The sequence below is a fragment of the Dicentrarchus labrax genome, unplaced genomic scaffold, assembly GCF_905237075.1.
Source record: "Dicentrarchus labrax unplaced genomic scaffold, dlabrax2021, whole genome shotgun sequence".
NCBI lineage: Eukaryota > Metazoa > Chordata > Actinopteri > Moronidae > Dicentrarchus > Dicentrarchus labrax.
Window position 1 is genome coordinate 30,688,873 of NW_026136718.1, and position 18,697 is coordinate 30,707,569.

Sequence of the window (18,697 nt, forward strand, 5' to 3'; positions counted from 1 at the left end):
ACGTCACATTGTCGTGCGACAGGTCGGGAAGAGCGAGTATATAACAGCCTTAACATTTAAATTAAGTTAAGACACTGTGTGACACCTGGGTAACAACTCCAAATGTAAGGCACTACCTTCTGTATCTACTATCAACTACTATCAACTATGTTTAGTGGTTAATCACCTTAATATAGGAATCGTTATGTTTGTGTTTTATATCCACAGACACTGAGGGCCCACCACATTAAACCACCATGTTTCTACAGTAATCGGGAGGGACAAACCAAACACTGGCTCTAGATATAGCTGTTCACCTTTTTTGTGCATTTCGTGGCCATAGTAGTTTCTGTTTTGCACTTGGAAGAGGAGGGTTAAGCAAAGGGGTTGCAATCTACACCACTGGATGCCACTAAATCCTTCTCCTATCCTATTAATCCTTAAAAGATTTGTGTAAATGAATGACCACATTATGTTGACATGGTGTTTCCCAGACAAAAAAATGCTGTATTAAGTTACTGCCAACGAAAACCTACTGCTGCAGCTTCTCATCAAAAGTATTTAACTGCCGAAACACGAGTTTACAAGGCAATATTGATCATAATAATCTTGAAAAAATAAAGAAAATCTGTTATTTGCAAGTTTAAAACAACCAGTAATCTGGGTCCAGTCATTCCTCATTCATCCTCGTCATACACTTACCTCCTCTGCGCCCACTAGTTTAATCTTCAGGTCTCTAATGGCAGACTCGTTCTTGTATTTTTTCTCTGTCAACTCCCTGCAGGACGCCTCCAGCTCTGTCAGTTTGCTATGAAGCTGCTGGCTGCTCTTCTTATGGGCACTATCCAGCTCCTGACGGAGCTGCTCAGTCTGCTGCTGCAGCCTGCTCTGTAACTGAAAGACTTACACAATAAACATCTCAAAGAACTCCTGCAGCATACTCCACCTCTTGGCTGTTGATCCTTATGCTTTGTATGTTCCAAAAAAACCCTGCCTCCTAACACGCAAAAAATGCACTACAGAGCTTCAGAGCTATGAGAAAGCAATAACATAACAAATAGAGCGGTTGTCTGTGTTGAAGAGCAACAAGATACAAACCCCTTTTCAACATGGGTCTTTAAGAGGATTTTTGTCATTTCATGTCATTTAATAACAAACGCAATAGATACATAGTCCAGTAAAGATAAGGAGCCTTACCTCTACAGCCTTTTCTCTTTCTGATTGTAACTCCTCAGAGTGACGTCTGGACAGACAGCTGGTCTGATTCGTCCACTCTGAACGCAGTTTGTCCAACTCTTTTGTCTTCTCAGACAGAGTCTGTAAGAGGATACAGATATGTTAAGACAAGCACTGTTCCATTTTTAACCACTCCAATAACAGCCATTGTTATTTTTTCATTAGACATCAAAAATGAAAGGAAATCAACCCTTTGCATTGAAAGGATATAATATATATTGGAAAAACCTTCACAAAGTTGCATCTTTTATTTAATTTTTCTTCATCTTTTGATGTTTCGTTCCATTCCACCATCCCAAACAGGGTCAGGGGGCTGCAATTGTGAATGTTGGCTCACTGGAAAGGCTGTTAGGGTTAGGGCAACTGGAAGAACATATCGTCAATTCCATCACCGGATGCTTTTTAGCCAAGAGCCGCTGCTCAGTGGTGCAGTATACACGATGAGCCAAAGAAGAAGTGAGAGGTAAGGGGAAGCTGTAAAGCCAGAAGATTTTTGCATCCAACTCTGTGAACTCTTTTTCAACCAGTTTGATAACAGGGAATATACAGTAACAAGGTGATTTACAGCAAGTCCAACCAGATCCAAAGACACAGTGGCAACAGGCTGGGATAGGAGAGGCATTATGCAGGAGAGGAGCAAGAGGGACGTCAGGCAACACAAAGCGTGTAGAGCCACAATATTTTCACATGTAATTCTGTTTATTTGCAAGAATCCACCAGGCTTGACTGAAAACAACTAATCAGAGCCAAGATAGATAGAAAGACACTTTGGGTTGGAGGCTTTAAGACAGTTGATTGTTGACTTTATTTCCCAGCATTGATATTTGAAGATCTGGGAATGAGACTCAACAAATAAACTCTTTCTCAGCTCTGATTGGTTGTTTGCTTTCAGGCCCGGTGGATTCTTGCAAATACCATTAGGAGCACTAGAAGGAGCCAGAGGAACCTGATTTTTTTCACAGATTAGCTGCCTCATGTACTGCTGTCAGGATATCAAGAAAGGTAAACATTTTTTTTAAATAAAAGTTAACTACTGCAGCTTTAATGGTGCAAATGTAAATATTTATGTCCTATTTCATGCCTGGCTATAGTGTACAGAGCATTACAAAACTGAGAAAAAAGTTTGCAATTTAGACTGTGGATTGCAATGAAATAGATTGTGATATTATGTTTTGGCCAGATCACCTGCCCCTAATATTACATGGATATAATATTTAGCTAACAGTGAAATAAAACTAGCAACATAAACAAGATGTAATCAGACTTCCGAGTTGTGCTTCTGTCTTCACCTTGTGTCACTCTGCACCATCCAAATAATACTATTTCTTGGAGAAACTGTTTCTCAATTGGTTGATCTATGGCTGTCATTGTGTGTATTGGCTGATCTGTTTCAAAGCTGTGTGATTAGTGATCTGGTCGGATCGATATTCGATCTCACCCCAGCACCTTTTGGACATAGCACTGCTGGACCTACCTGCACTTGCACACAGGATTAGCGGAACACAACTCGAATGAAAAAACACACCTGTTGAGCATAACTCAGCTGCCTGGACAAATCCTCTTCAGTCTTCTTAAGCTTCATCTCTAGGGCCTGCTTTGCTGCCTGAAACATTGAGATGACACATCTTTATAAACATAACTTAAGAAATGGAAGATACTGTAACTATTACTTATAGCCTTCTCAGGAAAGCCTACATTGTTCTAAAATATAATAATAAAATATGGGAAGGTTTATGTATTTATTAACTTTTCAAGAAGCCTTTCCTCTCCTGATCTATATACTTTTTTATATTTAATCTTAAAAAGAATGGTGTTGCAGGGACTATTTATTTTCTACCCGAATGTTAGCATTGTCCTGGTTGCTTCGACAAAAGGCCAATGTGATTTTTCCATTGGATTTTACATTAAACATAAGTAAAAACCTAAAGTTTAGTCCATTTATAGCCTACACCATAGTCACATGACTTCCAACATCACAACCACTAAATTTCCAACTTGTAATTAAAATATACAAGTTGGAAAGTTTGCAAGAGTGCGAGTATTAACACAAGGCAGTAAAGATAGACTAGTGAGTTGATAAGTCTCCATGTTTTAATGTCATCGACAACCTCTGTAGTCTCATTAAGCTATGTGTTAGCAACTGCCCTTTTGTTGTACTGTAAAAGCTTCAAAATTCACAGGTGGAGTATTTATTGTATTAGTATGTTACGTAAAACATAAAAATAATTCTAAAAATCCATTGACTTTGAGGCAAGGGAAATAGAGATTCAAATATGCTAACTCATTTCCGTGTTTTATGAGTGATTCCTGCAGCACTCTATACACTGAACTGCATTAACTCAACCAGCTGAAATGCACAACCAAAACATAAGCAATGATATAAATCCCATTGCCACTGTTTGGCTTGGTGTCTCGCTTTGCAGAACTCCACAAGCCAACCCCAGTTTGATCACTTGAGTTTTACAATTTAAACCTCTATTCAAAAGGCCAGACAGTATCGTGATGATTAATTATGGTGAATGAGCCAACCTTCAGGGAGGAGAGACACACTGCCAGATAGTCTTTAACCTCTTTATCAGAGCCGTGAGCGAGCTGTAAAGACAAGTGGTTCAGATGTTTAAACGCATTTGTCTCTACAACACTGAAGTTGGCAGGGCCTTCCAGCACTGGAGAATGACATGACAAGTGCAGAAGAAACCTGTGGAAAAGACAATGAACAGCCATGTAGTGTATGATGTTGTTTTACTGGAGTACATTATAATGAAAGGTATAATATATAATATTTTGTCTACCCCACAGATTGAACCAGATAAGGTGATAAAAGCAACCACATGCATGCCATTGTCTAATTTTAGCATTATTTGCTATTTTATCTGTATTTTACAATATTTATGTAAATAAATTGAATTATTAGGACTGATACAAATCAGTACACAGGGTGGCTGCACATTTTCCATTTCAAAATTCCAGACTTTTCCAGACCAAAATTTTCGACTCTTCTCAGAAGACTTTTCAGACCATTTTTGACATCTGAGTACAATAGCTAGATGTTTATTATGTGAATAAATGATTTTAAATCCTACTGTAGTGTATTCACTGTGTCCATGGAAACAACGATGAGCGCAGCCATCAACGTTTCCATACGCAGAAAAAATAGGCTGTTTACTTTTCTAATAACTACATCAGTGGAGAGCTCAGAAATGTTCAGACTAGCTTAATATTTTTTTATTTGTGATTAGGCATGGGGCAATGTCACGATTATCTTGGCCAAAATAAGTGCAATATACGATATTATCACAATATTCTTGAAAATATACTTCCTACTTTCACAATGACACTAAAACATACTTTTACTTTTTAATTTTATAAAACATAAAAGGGGCAAGAGTCTGGAAACACAAATATTTTTCTATACTCTCTTTTTCTATTTTCAAGACTTATCCAGATTTGGAAATTACTAAAAATCAAAATCCATATTTTTCCATACTGCGTGAGAACCCTAAAGCTGTGATGTCATGTGGTGGTTTGGGTTTCATTGTACCTTGGATTGTCTGACTGTTGTTCAGAACAGCACAGATTAAGCAGGTCAATAAACTTCTGGGGAAATGACGCAAAGTCTATCAGCAGCCCCTGCTGGACTTTCAAACTACACAATGACAGAGAAAGAAAACATCAGTGAGAGTTACAAGGAAGCTTGTATATGACATCCTAAATACAAACACTGAGAAACCTTATTTATACATTTCTACCAATACTTACCTTTGGAAATCTTCTTCTGATATAGAGAGGTTGAAGAGAAAATATGGGTCTAGATCATCAGTCAGTTTTACAAGAAGATCCTGATATAAACAACAGAAAGTTAGTCGCCTGGAAGAAACCCTGTCTTTAATAACAGTTATACAATAAAGGCCTGGAGTGTACAGAGTTGAGCGCTGGCTATTGTGACATATACCACGATCTAACTTGTGTCATGTCAAACTCCTACTCACCCTTTTGTGTACTGGACTTGTTGTCAACTGAAGCTCAATGGTGACACGGATATTTGCTTTCCTGTAAAATTAAACAGTTAATGTTGGTAATTAACAATCTGACTTCAAACTGTATGTTTATGTAATCTTAACAGATAAATAGATACTACTTCCCTTCTAATTATGTTATTCCTCTTTGCCATACCTCACAGACATTCATATTGCCCATACTGATCCTGTTATTGTTTACAATGTGGAAACTTTCATCTTTTGTCTTGCTGTACGTTATTTGTATGTGTATTCAGTTTGATGTCACATAGTAATCAATATCACCAATGTATCATATATGCCACCAATAAAAAATAAATAAAAAAGAGAGAGCGATATTATTGGCAGAATCATCTCAAACCATTTAAACATGGTTTCTGACATGGTTTCACACAACGGACATCAACTAGTACTAGTAATCAACTACACTCAAATCTTTTTTGTAAAAAGCAATGCCGATGCTGTGTTCTTGTTTCAGGTTGATGAAGACAGTTGGAGAACAATTTGACATAAAATAGGATGATTTGGGTTTTTTTCTATATAACTATCGTGTTTTTCCCAAATGATGTTCAGATTTGTAGACAATCTATTATCTCAACTGGCGTCGAGCCCTCGCTCCTTTTTGGGTGAAAGCGTTCCCTCCAATTTGGCTGGCAGTAAATGTAAATTCTGAAGTCTTTGCCAATTTAAATAAAGAATAAATAAGATAAAACAAATAAGAATACCGTACTGCTTTTTAGCTATTGGGAGCCCAAATCCTATGGCAAGGCAAATAATTATGCTGATCAACGATCACTTTCATTATATAGACAAAATACAGAAATAGTTACTGATGAGTGTCCTGACATATACAGCTACCTTACTGAATCTCATATTTGTGACATCTGTCACTGTTCCTGTCGTTCAGACTCTTTATTTTTCTTCTTCGGTTGTCTGTCCAATGTAGCCTTCCTGTAAACTAATTACATGCCTGTTTTTGGTTATTAATCAACCTTTTACCACAAGCCGACAGAAGTAGAAAACATGTTGGTTTTATCTCCACTTCCTACGTTACTATGCTGTTTACAAGGTTAATTATTAGAAGTTAGGTCAGCTCAGTTTATGTGAATTATTATGGTTAAAATACCCTCAGCTCCACAGTGTCTCACTAAACTCCATTTTAAAAGCAGGGGTGCTTTATGGTAGGGCATCACTAAGACTCTTTACTGATTCACTTCAATCTACAGTTACAATCAGCATACATGTCATTTACTCAGTAAGATCATTAACTAACCTGTGATGAAGTATTTGCCACAGACAAACACATACTGACTTTCCGGGTCATTTTTATCCTCTTTGTGGATTGCCTAAAGCCACAGATCACTCTTTTACTGCAAAAGGCAAAGCAGCAGCTTTGAGGCAAGGTACCAGGCATTAGGCACTTTTACAGGCTTGTTTCACCCAAAAGGGGGCGTGGTCGTTTTGAAGACAAAAAAGTGAGGTATGGCTGCTGTAAACTGTAAAAAAATTCCCTGGGGGAGCATGCCCAGACAACATCTGGCTCTGCCCCTGTTGCTGTGTATCTAACAGACTACATTTAAACATCATGGTTGGTCACCATTGTTAATGTACACCTTAGCTAGGTGTTATATTAATATTCTATCTTTTGTTTTGCACTAATAAACAATGCAAACAATTGCTAATATTAAGATGACACATTAAGATGTCTTCGCCCTGGTCTACAGTTGAAATGTACCGGTACTCTCTGATTTACGTACACTAGCTAATGTCAACGTCCGCAGTCTTACCTTTCCTCACAGTCCCTGCACCTCACGTTCACTTGTAACACTTTGCTGAAGAGTTCCTCCATGATGTTTTTCTTTATCAAACTAAACAAGTCTTTAACTGGAACGGTAAACTGACTCGTTAGTAAATAGGTCAACGTTAAAGGCACAAATATGAGCAGAGTTTGATACTGAGAGGCTTCCACGGACCCTTCACATACTCACTGTTGTCCCTTTGTATTTTTGGTTTGGCGCTTTTTGGCCGCCAACTGAGTCGCCCTGGAAACGGAACATGAACTATGTTCTTCTTTGGGTTTTAATGGAGGTTGGTCAATCCGGTTATAGGCGCATTACCGCCACCTACTGGACTGGCAGTAGGTTGGCAGGAAACAACACAAACAAAATGATTACATTCTCTTTGTTATTCCTGTTCTAAATAATAAATTAAACATTGGTAAATGTAATAATATGTCCCTCATCAAATATTCTAATATGATATTAATCCCCTCCTTTCTTGATCATATTTGCTGCAGTCTAAACATATTTGACATTGTTCAGTTTGTTACAATGAGTGCATAGCCCACTGTGCCTATGATATGGAGAGTATCATTTAATCCTGTGTGTCCTATTCTCAGATGGGTGATGAGTATCTCTTCCTTTGGGCTTCTGCTCTCTAATTCACCAATGCTTGCATGTTTTTGAATATTGTAAAGATGTCTTCCGGTTTCACATAAGTCCCAGTATTCCTGCCAAGATCCTTTATGATCGTTTTAACTTCTGCTTTACTTAGTGGTACTTCTATATCAATTTTGCCAACATATCCATCTTCTCATTTCCAGACATCCAGTCCCCAATTATGTAGCCCATATAGTTTGTGATGAGATCTATTCTATTCTAAGATTCTAACTCTGAGCCACAGCCACCCCCCAGCCGTCTACTTATCAGAAGGTTAGCAATTCTATCCCTGGCTCCTCTCAATTGCATGTCAAGTGTCCTTGAGCAAGATACTGAATCCAAAATTCAATTGTCAAGTGTCCTTGAGCAATATACTGAACCCCAAATTGCTTCTGATGCTGTGCATCTATATTAGGTTGATTATGTGTGAATGACCTTAGTTTCTGTTTCTGATGAGCAACTGGCATGGCAGCCGCAGCTGTTAGTGTATGAATCAGAATCAGAATCAGATTTCGTCTGGTGATGATGTTGGTCGATATAATTTTGTACTACCAGTTTAGGTTTCTCTTTTAGTTTTTGCTGCAGACTTGTATCTATGGATGGCATGCTGAATCTTCAAGGAGGTATAGCTGATGATTGAACAGTGGGGTTTGTTTTAGATTACCTAGGTCTACATTATGTGCCTTAGCATTCCTTATCCACCTAAAACTGTAACAAAACCTGGACTCCTTATTCAATTCAATTCAATTCAATTCAATTCAATTCAATTCAATTCAATTCAATTCAATTCAATTCAGTTTTCATTTGTAACAGCGTAACAATAATAGTGATAATAATAATAATATCAGTGATATTAGCAATGGCAGTCAAGCAGGACCATGGCAGGAGGCTCCACCAGGATCCATGAGAACCTGCGAGACAAGAAAGCACAAGGACTCCGGGGAAGAAGTGAAGTTAGTAACATGCATTAATGGGACATGAATGAGTGCAGAAAGAGAGAGGAAGAGAGGAGCTCAGTGCATCATGGGAAATCCCCCGATACTCTAGGCCTATAGCAGCATAACTATGGGATGGTTCAGGACTCACCTGATCCAGCCCTAACTATAAGCTTTATCAAAGAGGAATGTCTTAAGCCTACTCTTGAATGTGGTGAGGGTGTCTGCCTCCCGAACCACAACTGGAAGCTGGTTCCACAGGAGAGGAGCTTGGTAACTGAAGGCTCTGGCTCCTGTTTTACTTTTAGAGACTATAGGAACCACAAGTAGCCCAGCATTCAGAGAATGCAGTGTTCTAGGGGGTAATAGGGTACTATTATGGAGTTAGATTTGTGTCTTTATTACATGCGAGAAAATAAATGATCTGAGTAAAAAAAAAAATAGCAAAAAAGCATTTTATGAGAGAAAAAAAAAATATTTGAGAGAAAAAGTTTTCATACCAATAGCAAAAAATAATAATATTTGAGACTAAAAAAATATTTTCGCATAGAACATAAAAAATATAAATTTGAAAAATTTTAAATTATTTCTGAGAAAAAAAATCTCTCTCAAAATACTTTTTTCAACTCTCAAATATATATTTTTTTGCTATCAGTGTGCAAACATTTTCTCTCAAAAAACATGTTTCTCTCAAAACGTTTCTACGGAAGCCCTAAAGGGCCATGTATTCATACATTTTATTTCCTCCGTTTTCCCGTGATAACGAGTTAATTTTCTCGAGATCTCGAGATAACGACACTTTGTTTTCCCGAGATAACGAGATAATTAATTCGAGATCTCGAGATAATTGTTGCAGTAAAAATGCTTGATATTTAGTATACTTGTATTCTTATATGTATAGAAGTCAAATATACCATCCATAGCCAGGAATTGTTGAGCAATATATTTTTACAGTACCTCAAATATGAGAAAAGATGCCACTTGGAGGTGCAACTATGGGACCTTTGTTTTGGCATTTCTCCACATTGGTGCAGTAGAAAGTGTCTCATACAACCTCAGCTGTACCTGGTAAATTAACAACAAAACAGCCTTTATAATTGCTCAGTGTACTGCAGAATATTCTGAGATGAATAATTTTGTCCAAAAATATTATTTTAATTTCCCTATAGGTCCTTCATCTTTGGTCATCGAGATTGATGTGTCTTCTTCAGCATCCAGTTTGGAGCAGGGATCAGCAGCTCCGCCAGTTGACCCAGCTGAGTGTCCCTGTTTCCTGTCAGACTCAGAAAGGACTGAACAGGTATTAAGAGGGCCGCTGCCTATAAAGGACACATTCACATTCCCAAAAAGACACATGGCAGTAATAGAGGGCCCCAAAATTAAATTTTGCTTAGGGCCCCATGGAGGCTTGGGCTGGCCCTGAATAACACCCATTATACATGCTATGACTTATTCCAAACTCTAAATTAGCGATCCGCTAAATTACTAACTTAACTTCTCTGTTTACTCAACAAATTACCCTTAACTAATGAGAAATACTACAAATACATGTTTTTGTTTTAAGCACAGTGAAGGTGGTAATTAAAGCATTACTTCCCAAGTTTTTCTTTCTTTCTTTTTAACTGAACTTATAAAACTAACAATTAGCTTGAACACTAACAAACAGCTGTCCTCATTTAACTCAAAGGCTCAATTAAACTGAAAACTGTCCAAAAACTCTCGCACTCAGTGAGCCACCCACTCGCCATACTTTGCTGGTGGTCTCTGCTGGCGGTTTGGCCTTTGAGAACGATGGCTCTGATGATGTTGCTCCTCTACATCACCCCCACTATCCTCAGTGCCTCAAGCAGAAACAGGGTCCAGGTGAAGAGAGGTGGATGGGAGTGAAATGTCTGCAGCTAGATCTGATGAGGTGCAGCTGGAGACTTCCTCAGCCTCCGGGGTGGAGAACAGCTGGGACAGACCCAGACCAGGGTCAGCAGGATCCTCGTCCAAGGCTGGGGGTGACACCTCCTCTGGTGTCCAGCTCCGAGCCTGCTCCAGGGCCCAGGTGTTGTCCAGTGGGTCGCGGCTGCGATAAAGCTTCAGCTGATCATGGTGAACCACTTTAACTTTAGCCCTTGGGCCTTTCTGGATACGAAACACCAGATCATCCAACTGTCCCAGGACGATGTAGGGTCCTTCATACGATGGCAGAAACTTCCTGACCTTGTTCTGTATTTTCCGGGTGCCTTTTATGAGGTACCACACAGCATCACCAATCTTGTAGTGTGTATGGCAACAATTCTTGTCATGTTGTCTCTTTGCACGTTCCACAGACTCACCCAGTGCATCTCTGGTGATTTGGTGTGCCAGCTCCAGTCATTCTCTGAGGTGCTTGACATACTCTGGGGCTGAAGGGGCGGTGTCAGGGTCCAGAGTTTTCTTACAAGAGATGTGTGAGAATTTAAATGCCTTTTTAGTTGTAAATCCCTATGGAATGGACATGGAATGTGTTTGCATCTCCTTTGATCTAAATTGTACCACCTCCAGAGAGAGGTTCCTTCAAGGTCATTTATGAGAGGTCCATTTGCTAGAGGACATACCAATCCATAGCAATAACAGCACTGGCATTGATATAGATTTAGTTCTGTTGGAGTACTATTGTAAAATTTCATCTTCTCCAAATTAACAGATTGCCATCCAGCATGAGAAGGTCGCAAATCTAATGTTTTTCTGATGTTCACATTCCCAGGTTGGACTAAGTTACAAAATCATGTGTAAAATGTCTGAATGTTTGATGGAGCCACAGTGCCAACTTTTGGTAAGATTCTGGTATAGCATAAGGTATCCTCAAAACGGACTTTGTTTTATAATTGTGTATTATTCCAAATGATAAATGCCTGACACATAATTTTATAACAAGAATTGAGCTAACACTATAAGAAATATGTACAAACCATTAGTGTTGCTTCATATGCATGTTTGTGACATTTAAACTAGTTCTGCTTTTATTTTTACATCAAATAATTTCGGTTATGTTATGTTTAAACATGTAAACTATGTATTAAGTCATGGTGGGTTCTGTGAATGGTGAATTATGATTTTGAAACTTTAAAACACGATAGAAGTAAGTTGATAAAGTTACAAATATCAAAATATCGCTAAAGGAAGTGGCGCGATTAATTCAATTCAATTCAATTCAATTTTATTTGTATAGCGCCAATTCATAACAGAAGTTATCTCAGGACACTTTTCAAATAGCAGGTCAGACCGAACTTTTAACATTAATCAGAACCCAACAGTACCAATGAGCAAGCACTGGCGACAAGGGCAAGGAAAAACTCCTTTAAAAGGCAGAAACCAGGAAATCCGGCTAGGTGGGTGGGTCTGTCGACCAGTTGGGGTGAGAGAGAGAGAGAGAGAGAGGGGGGGGGGGGGAGAGGGGGAGCAGACAGACAAAGACAGGTGCACAGCAACAACAGTATGGCAATGGCAGTCAAGCAGGACCATGGCAGGAGCTCCACCAGGATCCATGAGAACCTCGAGCAAGCACAAGAACTCCGGGGAAGAAGTGGAGTTAGTAACATCATTAAAGGGACAGAAAGTCAGAAAGAAGAGGAGAGAGAGCTCAGTGCACTATGGGAAATCCCCGATAGTCAGGCCTATAGCACATAACTAAGGGATGGTTCAGGACTCACGATCCAGCCAACTATAACTTTATCAAGAGGAATGTCTTAAGCCTACTCTGAATGTGGTGAGGGTGTCTGCCTCCCGAACCACAACTGGAACTGGTTCCACAGGAGAGACTTAACTAAGGCTCTGGCTCCTTCACTTAAACTATAGGAACCAAAGTAGCCAGCATTCAGAGAACGTAGTTCTAGTGGGGTAATAGGGTACTATGAGCTCTTAAGATATGAAGGGGCCTGACCATGAAGAGCTTTATAGGTGAGGAGGAGTATTTAAATTAAATTCACATTTATAGGGCCAATGCAGAGTAGCTAGTACAGGAGAATGTGATCTCTTTTCTAGTTCCTGTCAGTACTCTCTCACGTTCGAATTAATTGGAGCGTTTAATGGACTTATTGGGCAACCTGATAATAAAGAGTTGCAGTAATCCAGCCTGAAGTAACAAATGCATGGATTAGTTTTCTGCATCTGTCTGTGATAGGATGTGTCTAATTTTCTAATATTACGTAAATGAAAGAAGGCAGTCCTAGAGGTCTGCTTTATGTGGGAGTTAAATGACAAATCCGATCAAAGATAACCAAGATTCCTGACAGTGGTGCTAGAGGCCAAGTTAATGCCATCTAGAGTGACTATATCTTAGACAATGAGTCTCTAAGGTTTTGGGGCCAAGAACAAGAATTTCGGTTTTCTGAGTTTAACATCAGAAAATTGCAGGTCATCAGGATTTTATGTCCTTAAGACATGTTTGTAATTTGGATAATTGATTAATTTCATTGGGTTTGATTGATAGATATAACTGTATCATCCATAACAGTGAAAGTTAATGGAGTGATTCCTAATAATGTTCCTAAAGGGAGCATATATAAAGTAAATAGTATTGGTCCAAGTACAGAACCTTGGAACTCCAACAACTTTAGTATTTATGGAGGATTCATCGTTAACATGTACAAACTGAGAACGATCTGATAAATATACTTAAACCAGCTTAGTCGGTTCCTTAATGCCAATTTGATGCTCAAGTCTCTGTAAAAATATCATGGTCAATGGTGTCAAATGCAGCACTAAGATCTAATAATACAAGTACAGAGACAAGTCCATTGTCAGAAGCAGTCAGAAGGTCATTATTAACTTTAACCAGAGCTGTCTCGTGCTATGATGAACTCTAAATCCACTGAAAATCCCAAATAAACTAATGTTATGTAGAAAGTCACACAACTCTTGGCACTACTTTCTCCAGAATCTAGAGAGGAACGGGAGGTTAGAAATCGGTCTATAGTTGGCTAAAACCCGGGTCAAGAGTAGACTTTTAAGAAGGGTTTAATTACAGCTACTTAAAGGACTGTGGTACATATCCGATAATAAAGAAAGATTAATCATATCCAGTAAAGAAGTGCCAATTAAGGGAACAACTTCTTAACAGCCTAGTTGATCGGGTCTAACAGACAGGTTGATGGCTTGATGAAGAAATGATTGAAGTTAACTGATGAAGATCGATAGCAGAAAACAGTCTAAATATACATCTAAGTTTACATTGACAGAAGTCCCAACTGGAGAGCCACTGATAACCGTTATGGCAGTTGGTGATTAATTTTTCTCTAATAGTAATAATTTTATTATAAAAGAAGCTCATGAAGTCATTGCACTAAGTTTATGGGGATATGTGGCTCGATAGAGCTGTGACTCTCGTCAGCCGGCTACAGTGCTGAAGAGAACCTAGGGTTGTTCTTATTTTCTTCTATTAGTGCTGAGTAATAGGCTCCTCTGGCATTACGGAGGGCCTTTCTATAAATCTTAAGATCATCTTGCCAATTTGAGCGATATTCTGATAATTTGGAAGAGCGCCATTTCCTTCAGATTTCCTAGCTATTTCTTTAACTGGCGGGTTTGGTGGTTATACCAAGGTGCTAGTCTCCTATGTTTTAATAATTTCCTTTTTATAGGAGCGATAGAGTCTAATGTTGATCGTAGTGAGCCTGTAGCACTATCGACAAGATTATCAATTTCAGAGGGACTAAAGTTGTTATAGGACTCTGTTAAATTCAGACATGGCATTGCATTAGCCTTTCCGGATACGCCTCCAGACTAAAACATATATATAATATAGACTCCGGTCACTCCCTCTCTTCTTACTTTTACTCTTCTTACTTTTACACTTCCAAAACTCTATTCTTAAATTTGCTTTGGATCCATTCGTTATTTACTCATGTTCTACTTTTAATTTTCCCTCACGTAATAATTTGCGGCGCTGAAGTACTTTTTAGTACTTTTTTTTTGAAGGCTCAAGACACGAACAAAGTTAATTCTTTAATACGTTTTATTTGTTTATATATATTGTCAAGTATTGTCGCCTTATTCACAGAAAGTGAACTTAATTTAACTCTTGGATTTATTGACTACAGAGGATTTCCAAGGCCAGCGTTTCGTCCTACAGTTATTTTAGACAAGAAGTTGGATTAGTTCATAATCAAAGCCGAAGACCAACCACTCTGAGGAACTTCTCTTAAGACATTTATCATAAGCCAGAAGGACATCGCAGTGGTTGACCGCTCAAGGAGAGGTATAAACGTTTCAGCCAGACAAAGACATTATTCTCCAGACTATCTGCCTCCAACGCACTCAAAGCGCAAAGCCGCGCTGGGCCTTGGACTGGAGCGCTTTGGTATCGGTGACAACACGTTCTTGGACCTGAACAGCAGCCGAGCAGTACCAGCCGGAGGAGAAAGATCCTGAAGTCCCTCCATCTCTACAAAAAGTAGGCTGAAACCCACATACACTGCCGGGGTTCCACACACTTCCCAAGAGTTGCTGTCTGTCTGTGAGCTTTGATCCCCATAGTTTGAGCTTAGAAGAGTTTTCGATTAGGGCCTCGAAGTTTAAAAATTGACTTCCATAATATTTTTAATTTACTGCCGTATCGCAAAATCCACCATTGCTCCTGAATCACCCAATATCAATAATTCATTTACTGTCCACATATTCTGTTGTTTGTTGTCATTTGTGTCTACATTATCATTTCATGCTATTTACTCTACATTAATTTAGTTAATAAACATATATAACTGTCCTTGTCCTTGTCTGTGCGGGTTTGTTTGATGTGGAAAATCGATGAATCGTGTAAAAAAAATCACTACTTTAGAATATGAGATTGAACATAGATTTTGGATTGAAAAAATTGATTTGAAACTGATTTGATTAGGTTTGTAGAATAACTTCCTCCAGATTATTCCAGTAACTAAACAACGGAGGTGGTGCCCCATTTACGAGTGTATTATTAATCACCAGTGATTAATTACCTTTCATATTAAAGGAGCATTTCACCCGTGGGAACATTAATATTTATTGAAAGTGGGTTATATATGTAGTCGAAATGTAATTTGAATTTGGTGCCTATTTGAGAAAAGACAGAAAGTGACTTTAGGGCGCATTTGTATAAAAGACAACAACTCCCACAATGCACAGCTCCGCAAGCCGCTCCCACCAACACTATCAAGGACTACAACAACGTGAATGTAAACCATTTATTTACAGAAATATATCAACAACAACAAAAATAAATATGTTAACAATGACAGTTATAGTTCCTCCTGAGCGTCCTCAACTTCTTGGTGCCCGCAGTACTGGCCATCTGGAGCTGGATACTGTCGGATAGCCTGCACCACATCAGCGGGTAAAATGACACGATGGCCTCGACCCAATCTCTCGCCTTGCAGGACCCATTCCAGAAAGGCTGTTAGGCGATATTGTCTACAAGACATTGAGCACACAGTTAGCGATGCATGGTCTTTGTGTGTAGCGTGCCACAGTAGTTAGCAATGCAACTGCAAGCTGTTTGTGCAGTAAAGAAGCTAATGTTAGTTCAGTTGGCTGACGTTACGTATTAACCGGGAATAACTTTGTGATAATACTTGAACAAATTGTGTACATACATGCCACGTTGTTATAAGACAGAAAATAGAAACACTCACTTTACAGTCAGACGTCCGTGTGTCCGTAGGCGCACAGCGAGAGCACAGGCACCAGCAGTCCGCCCCAGCTCGAGCCAGTCCGGGCTCCTCGTCCGCGACAGGCAGGTCCTCTGCCTCGGCTGCAGAAGCCTCAGCCGCCTCCTGTTCAGCCTCAGCTGCTCTTCGCTATATTGCGGCTCATAAAGGTAGCCACGAACATCTGATTCGACCATCATACTTTTGAAATTTCTTCCATATTACATTGATTACCATAGTCGTAACGTCTGGCTCGTCAGCGCCTCCGCTTAGCTTCCAAACAAGATGGCGGTTATATTTTTTAGTTTCTGCAGGTGAAGTCCCACCCACTGATCTGTAATAGGTCTGTAGCGTGAGTGAAAAAAAAATGAGGAAGTAGTGTAGTCTCACCCCCTCTACAGAGATATGAGACTTCCTGCTTCCAATGACGCAAAATGACGATTTTTACATCATTGGAAGCAGGAAGTGCAACACTAAAATTCTTATTTCTCCCCTCTCAGGGAAAGTGAGGGAATGATGCACGACCATTCAAAAATATGACTGGGGTTCTAATGATACAAAGCTTAATGCAAATGGGTGAAGTGTCCCTTTAAATAGTAGTGTAACCCCTACAGAGAGAAACCGGTAGCACTGTGCTTTGTTGCTCTGTAGGACATGATAGCATAAGGCAGTACTTCTCAAATAGTGGGGCACGCCCCCCTGGGGGGGCGCAGTGAGGTGTCAGGGGGGGCGCGACAGGCAGGGGTGACTGACGGGGGAGGAGAGATGGAGAAGTTTCTGACAGGAGTAAAAAGAAAAACGAAGGAGGCGTCAGAGGCAAGAATAGCAAGTGACGGTAACCGGCATAAACCTATTAAGACCAGGGAATACGACGAAGCCCACATAGCCCTGGGTTTACCGTGAATACGGTCGGAAATGAGGAAAGACCTGTGTGTGTTTTATGTTTAAAAACTCTGGCAGCGGACAGCATGAAACCAAACTAATTAAGACGGGACCTGGAGACCTTACACCCGAGTTATGTCAATAAGCCCCTGGACTTTTTTCATCAGATACTCGATGAGTATCGCCAACAGGCTGGTTATTTAGTGAGCACGGCATCAGTAAATAAAAACGCACTGTTATCCTCGTACAAACACCGCCACATCGCAAGATGCAAAAAACCTCACGCAAATAGCAGAGGAGCTAATACTCCAGCAGCATTGGACATGGTCACAATCATAGGTGAGGAAAGTGCTGAGACACTGAATACTGTCCCTCTGTCCAATGACACGATCGGGAGATGTATATTTGACATTTCAGGCGACCTCCAAGAACAACTCACAGAACATCTAACAGACAAATGTTAAATATAACCAATATTGTTGCAAATTTTACACACAAAAAACAAATGTTAAAAAGTCATATACCTTTTTGAAAAGGAATAAGCTGATGAAGTTGAAGGGTGAGAAAGGGTAAGAAAAGTTTTGAATGTTACTGTGTTAAGTCTATAAAAATGCACATCCCAGTGAATCATTGCACTTTTTTCTCTGTTTAGAGAATCACACAGACTGAGCAGTCTTGTTTAAATGTTACAAATTGAGTTAATAAACTGAACTTGGAAATTGTTTTAAGTTGTTGCAGATCTTATCTCAGCTCATTTTATTAATCTATTTTGATAAACAGGTGATTGTATGCAGAATGCTGGTGCCAGCAACTGGTTTGTACAGATAAATAAATAAATATTATCAGGTTGTCAATAGTATTAAAATTCAGGGGGGGCGTGAAAAAAGTTCTGTTCTCTAGGGGGGGCATGACAGAAAATAATTGAGAACCACTGGCATAAGGGATCATGAGGTCCCAATCCAAGTGGCAACGCTCAGCTGTTGTGGCCACAATCTTTTGCAGGGTGGCATTGAATCTTTCAACTTGGCCATCGGTTTGAGGTCAGAATGGTGTGGTGTGTGTTTTCTCGATATCAGTGTGCACATTTTCTGGAACACTTCAGACTCAAAGTTTTGGACTTGGTCACTATGCAATGTCTGTGGTGCTCCATAACGACACACCCACTCTGAGGCGAGCACTTCAGCCACAGTTACAGCCTTGTCATTGTAGGGGAAAAGCATCCACCCATTTGGTGAAATAGTCCTGTATCACAAGCACATACCGGTTGTTGCGCTCTGTCTCGTTCAGTGGCCCCATAATGTCCAAGGCAACACGCTCCATTGGGGCTCCCACTCTAACAGTACCTATGGGGGCTTGTGGTGTCTTAAGTGGCCTAGCTTTGGACGCACAGCTGGTACAGGTGCCACACCAGACAGCAACATCTTCTCTCATCCCGTACCAGAAGTATCAGGTCTGCAGTCGGGCTACGGTGTGCTCCACACCGAAATGCCCACCAACCTGCCCCTCATGCATCTGTCTCATGACATCAGGCTGGAGGATACGAGGCAGCACCACTTGTGGGT

The 18,697-nt window shown here is 39.8% G+C and overlaps 1 protein-coding gene across 3 annotated transcripts in view; it reads right to left on the minus strand.

Moving 5' to 3' along the window:
- The window catches only part of sass6 (SAS-6 centriolar assembly protein), a 30,192-nt gene extending 22,908 nt beyond the window's left edge, over positions 1-7,284 (minus strand). The window contains exons 1-8 of one of the 3 annotated variants that reach the window (XM_051377818.1): positions 7,019-7,284; positions 5,205-5,265; positions 4,975-5,054; positions 4,757-4,861; positions 3,745-3,913; positions 2,741-2,818; positions 1,177-1,296; positions 682-873 (exon numbers count right to left, since the gene is read on the minus strand). In XM_051377818.1, coding sequence (XP_051233778.1) covers positions 682-873; positions 1,177-1,296; positions 2,741-2,818; positions 3,745-3,913; positions 4,757-4,861; positions 4,975-5,054; positions 5,205-5,265; positions 7,019-7,080 — 867 coding nt within the window. In that variant the 5' untranslated portion in view covers positions 7,081-7,284. Of the gene's footprint in view, positions 1-681; positions 874-1,176; positions 1,297-2,740; positions 2,819-3,744; positions 3,914-4,756; positions 4,862-4,974; positions 5,055-5,204; positions 5,266-6,504; positions 6,510-7,018 lie in introns of those variants that run through there. The other 2 variants (XM_051377817.1, XM_051377819.1) reach the window with 2 other exon arrangements.
- Positions 7,285-18,697: the final 11,413 nt, after the last annotated feature.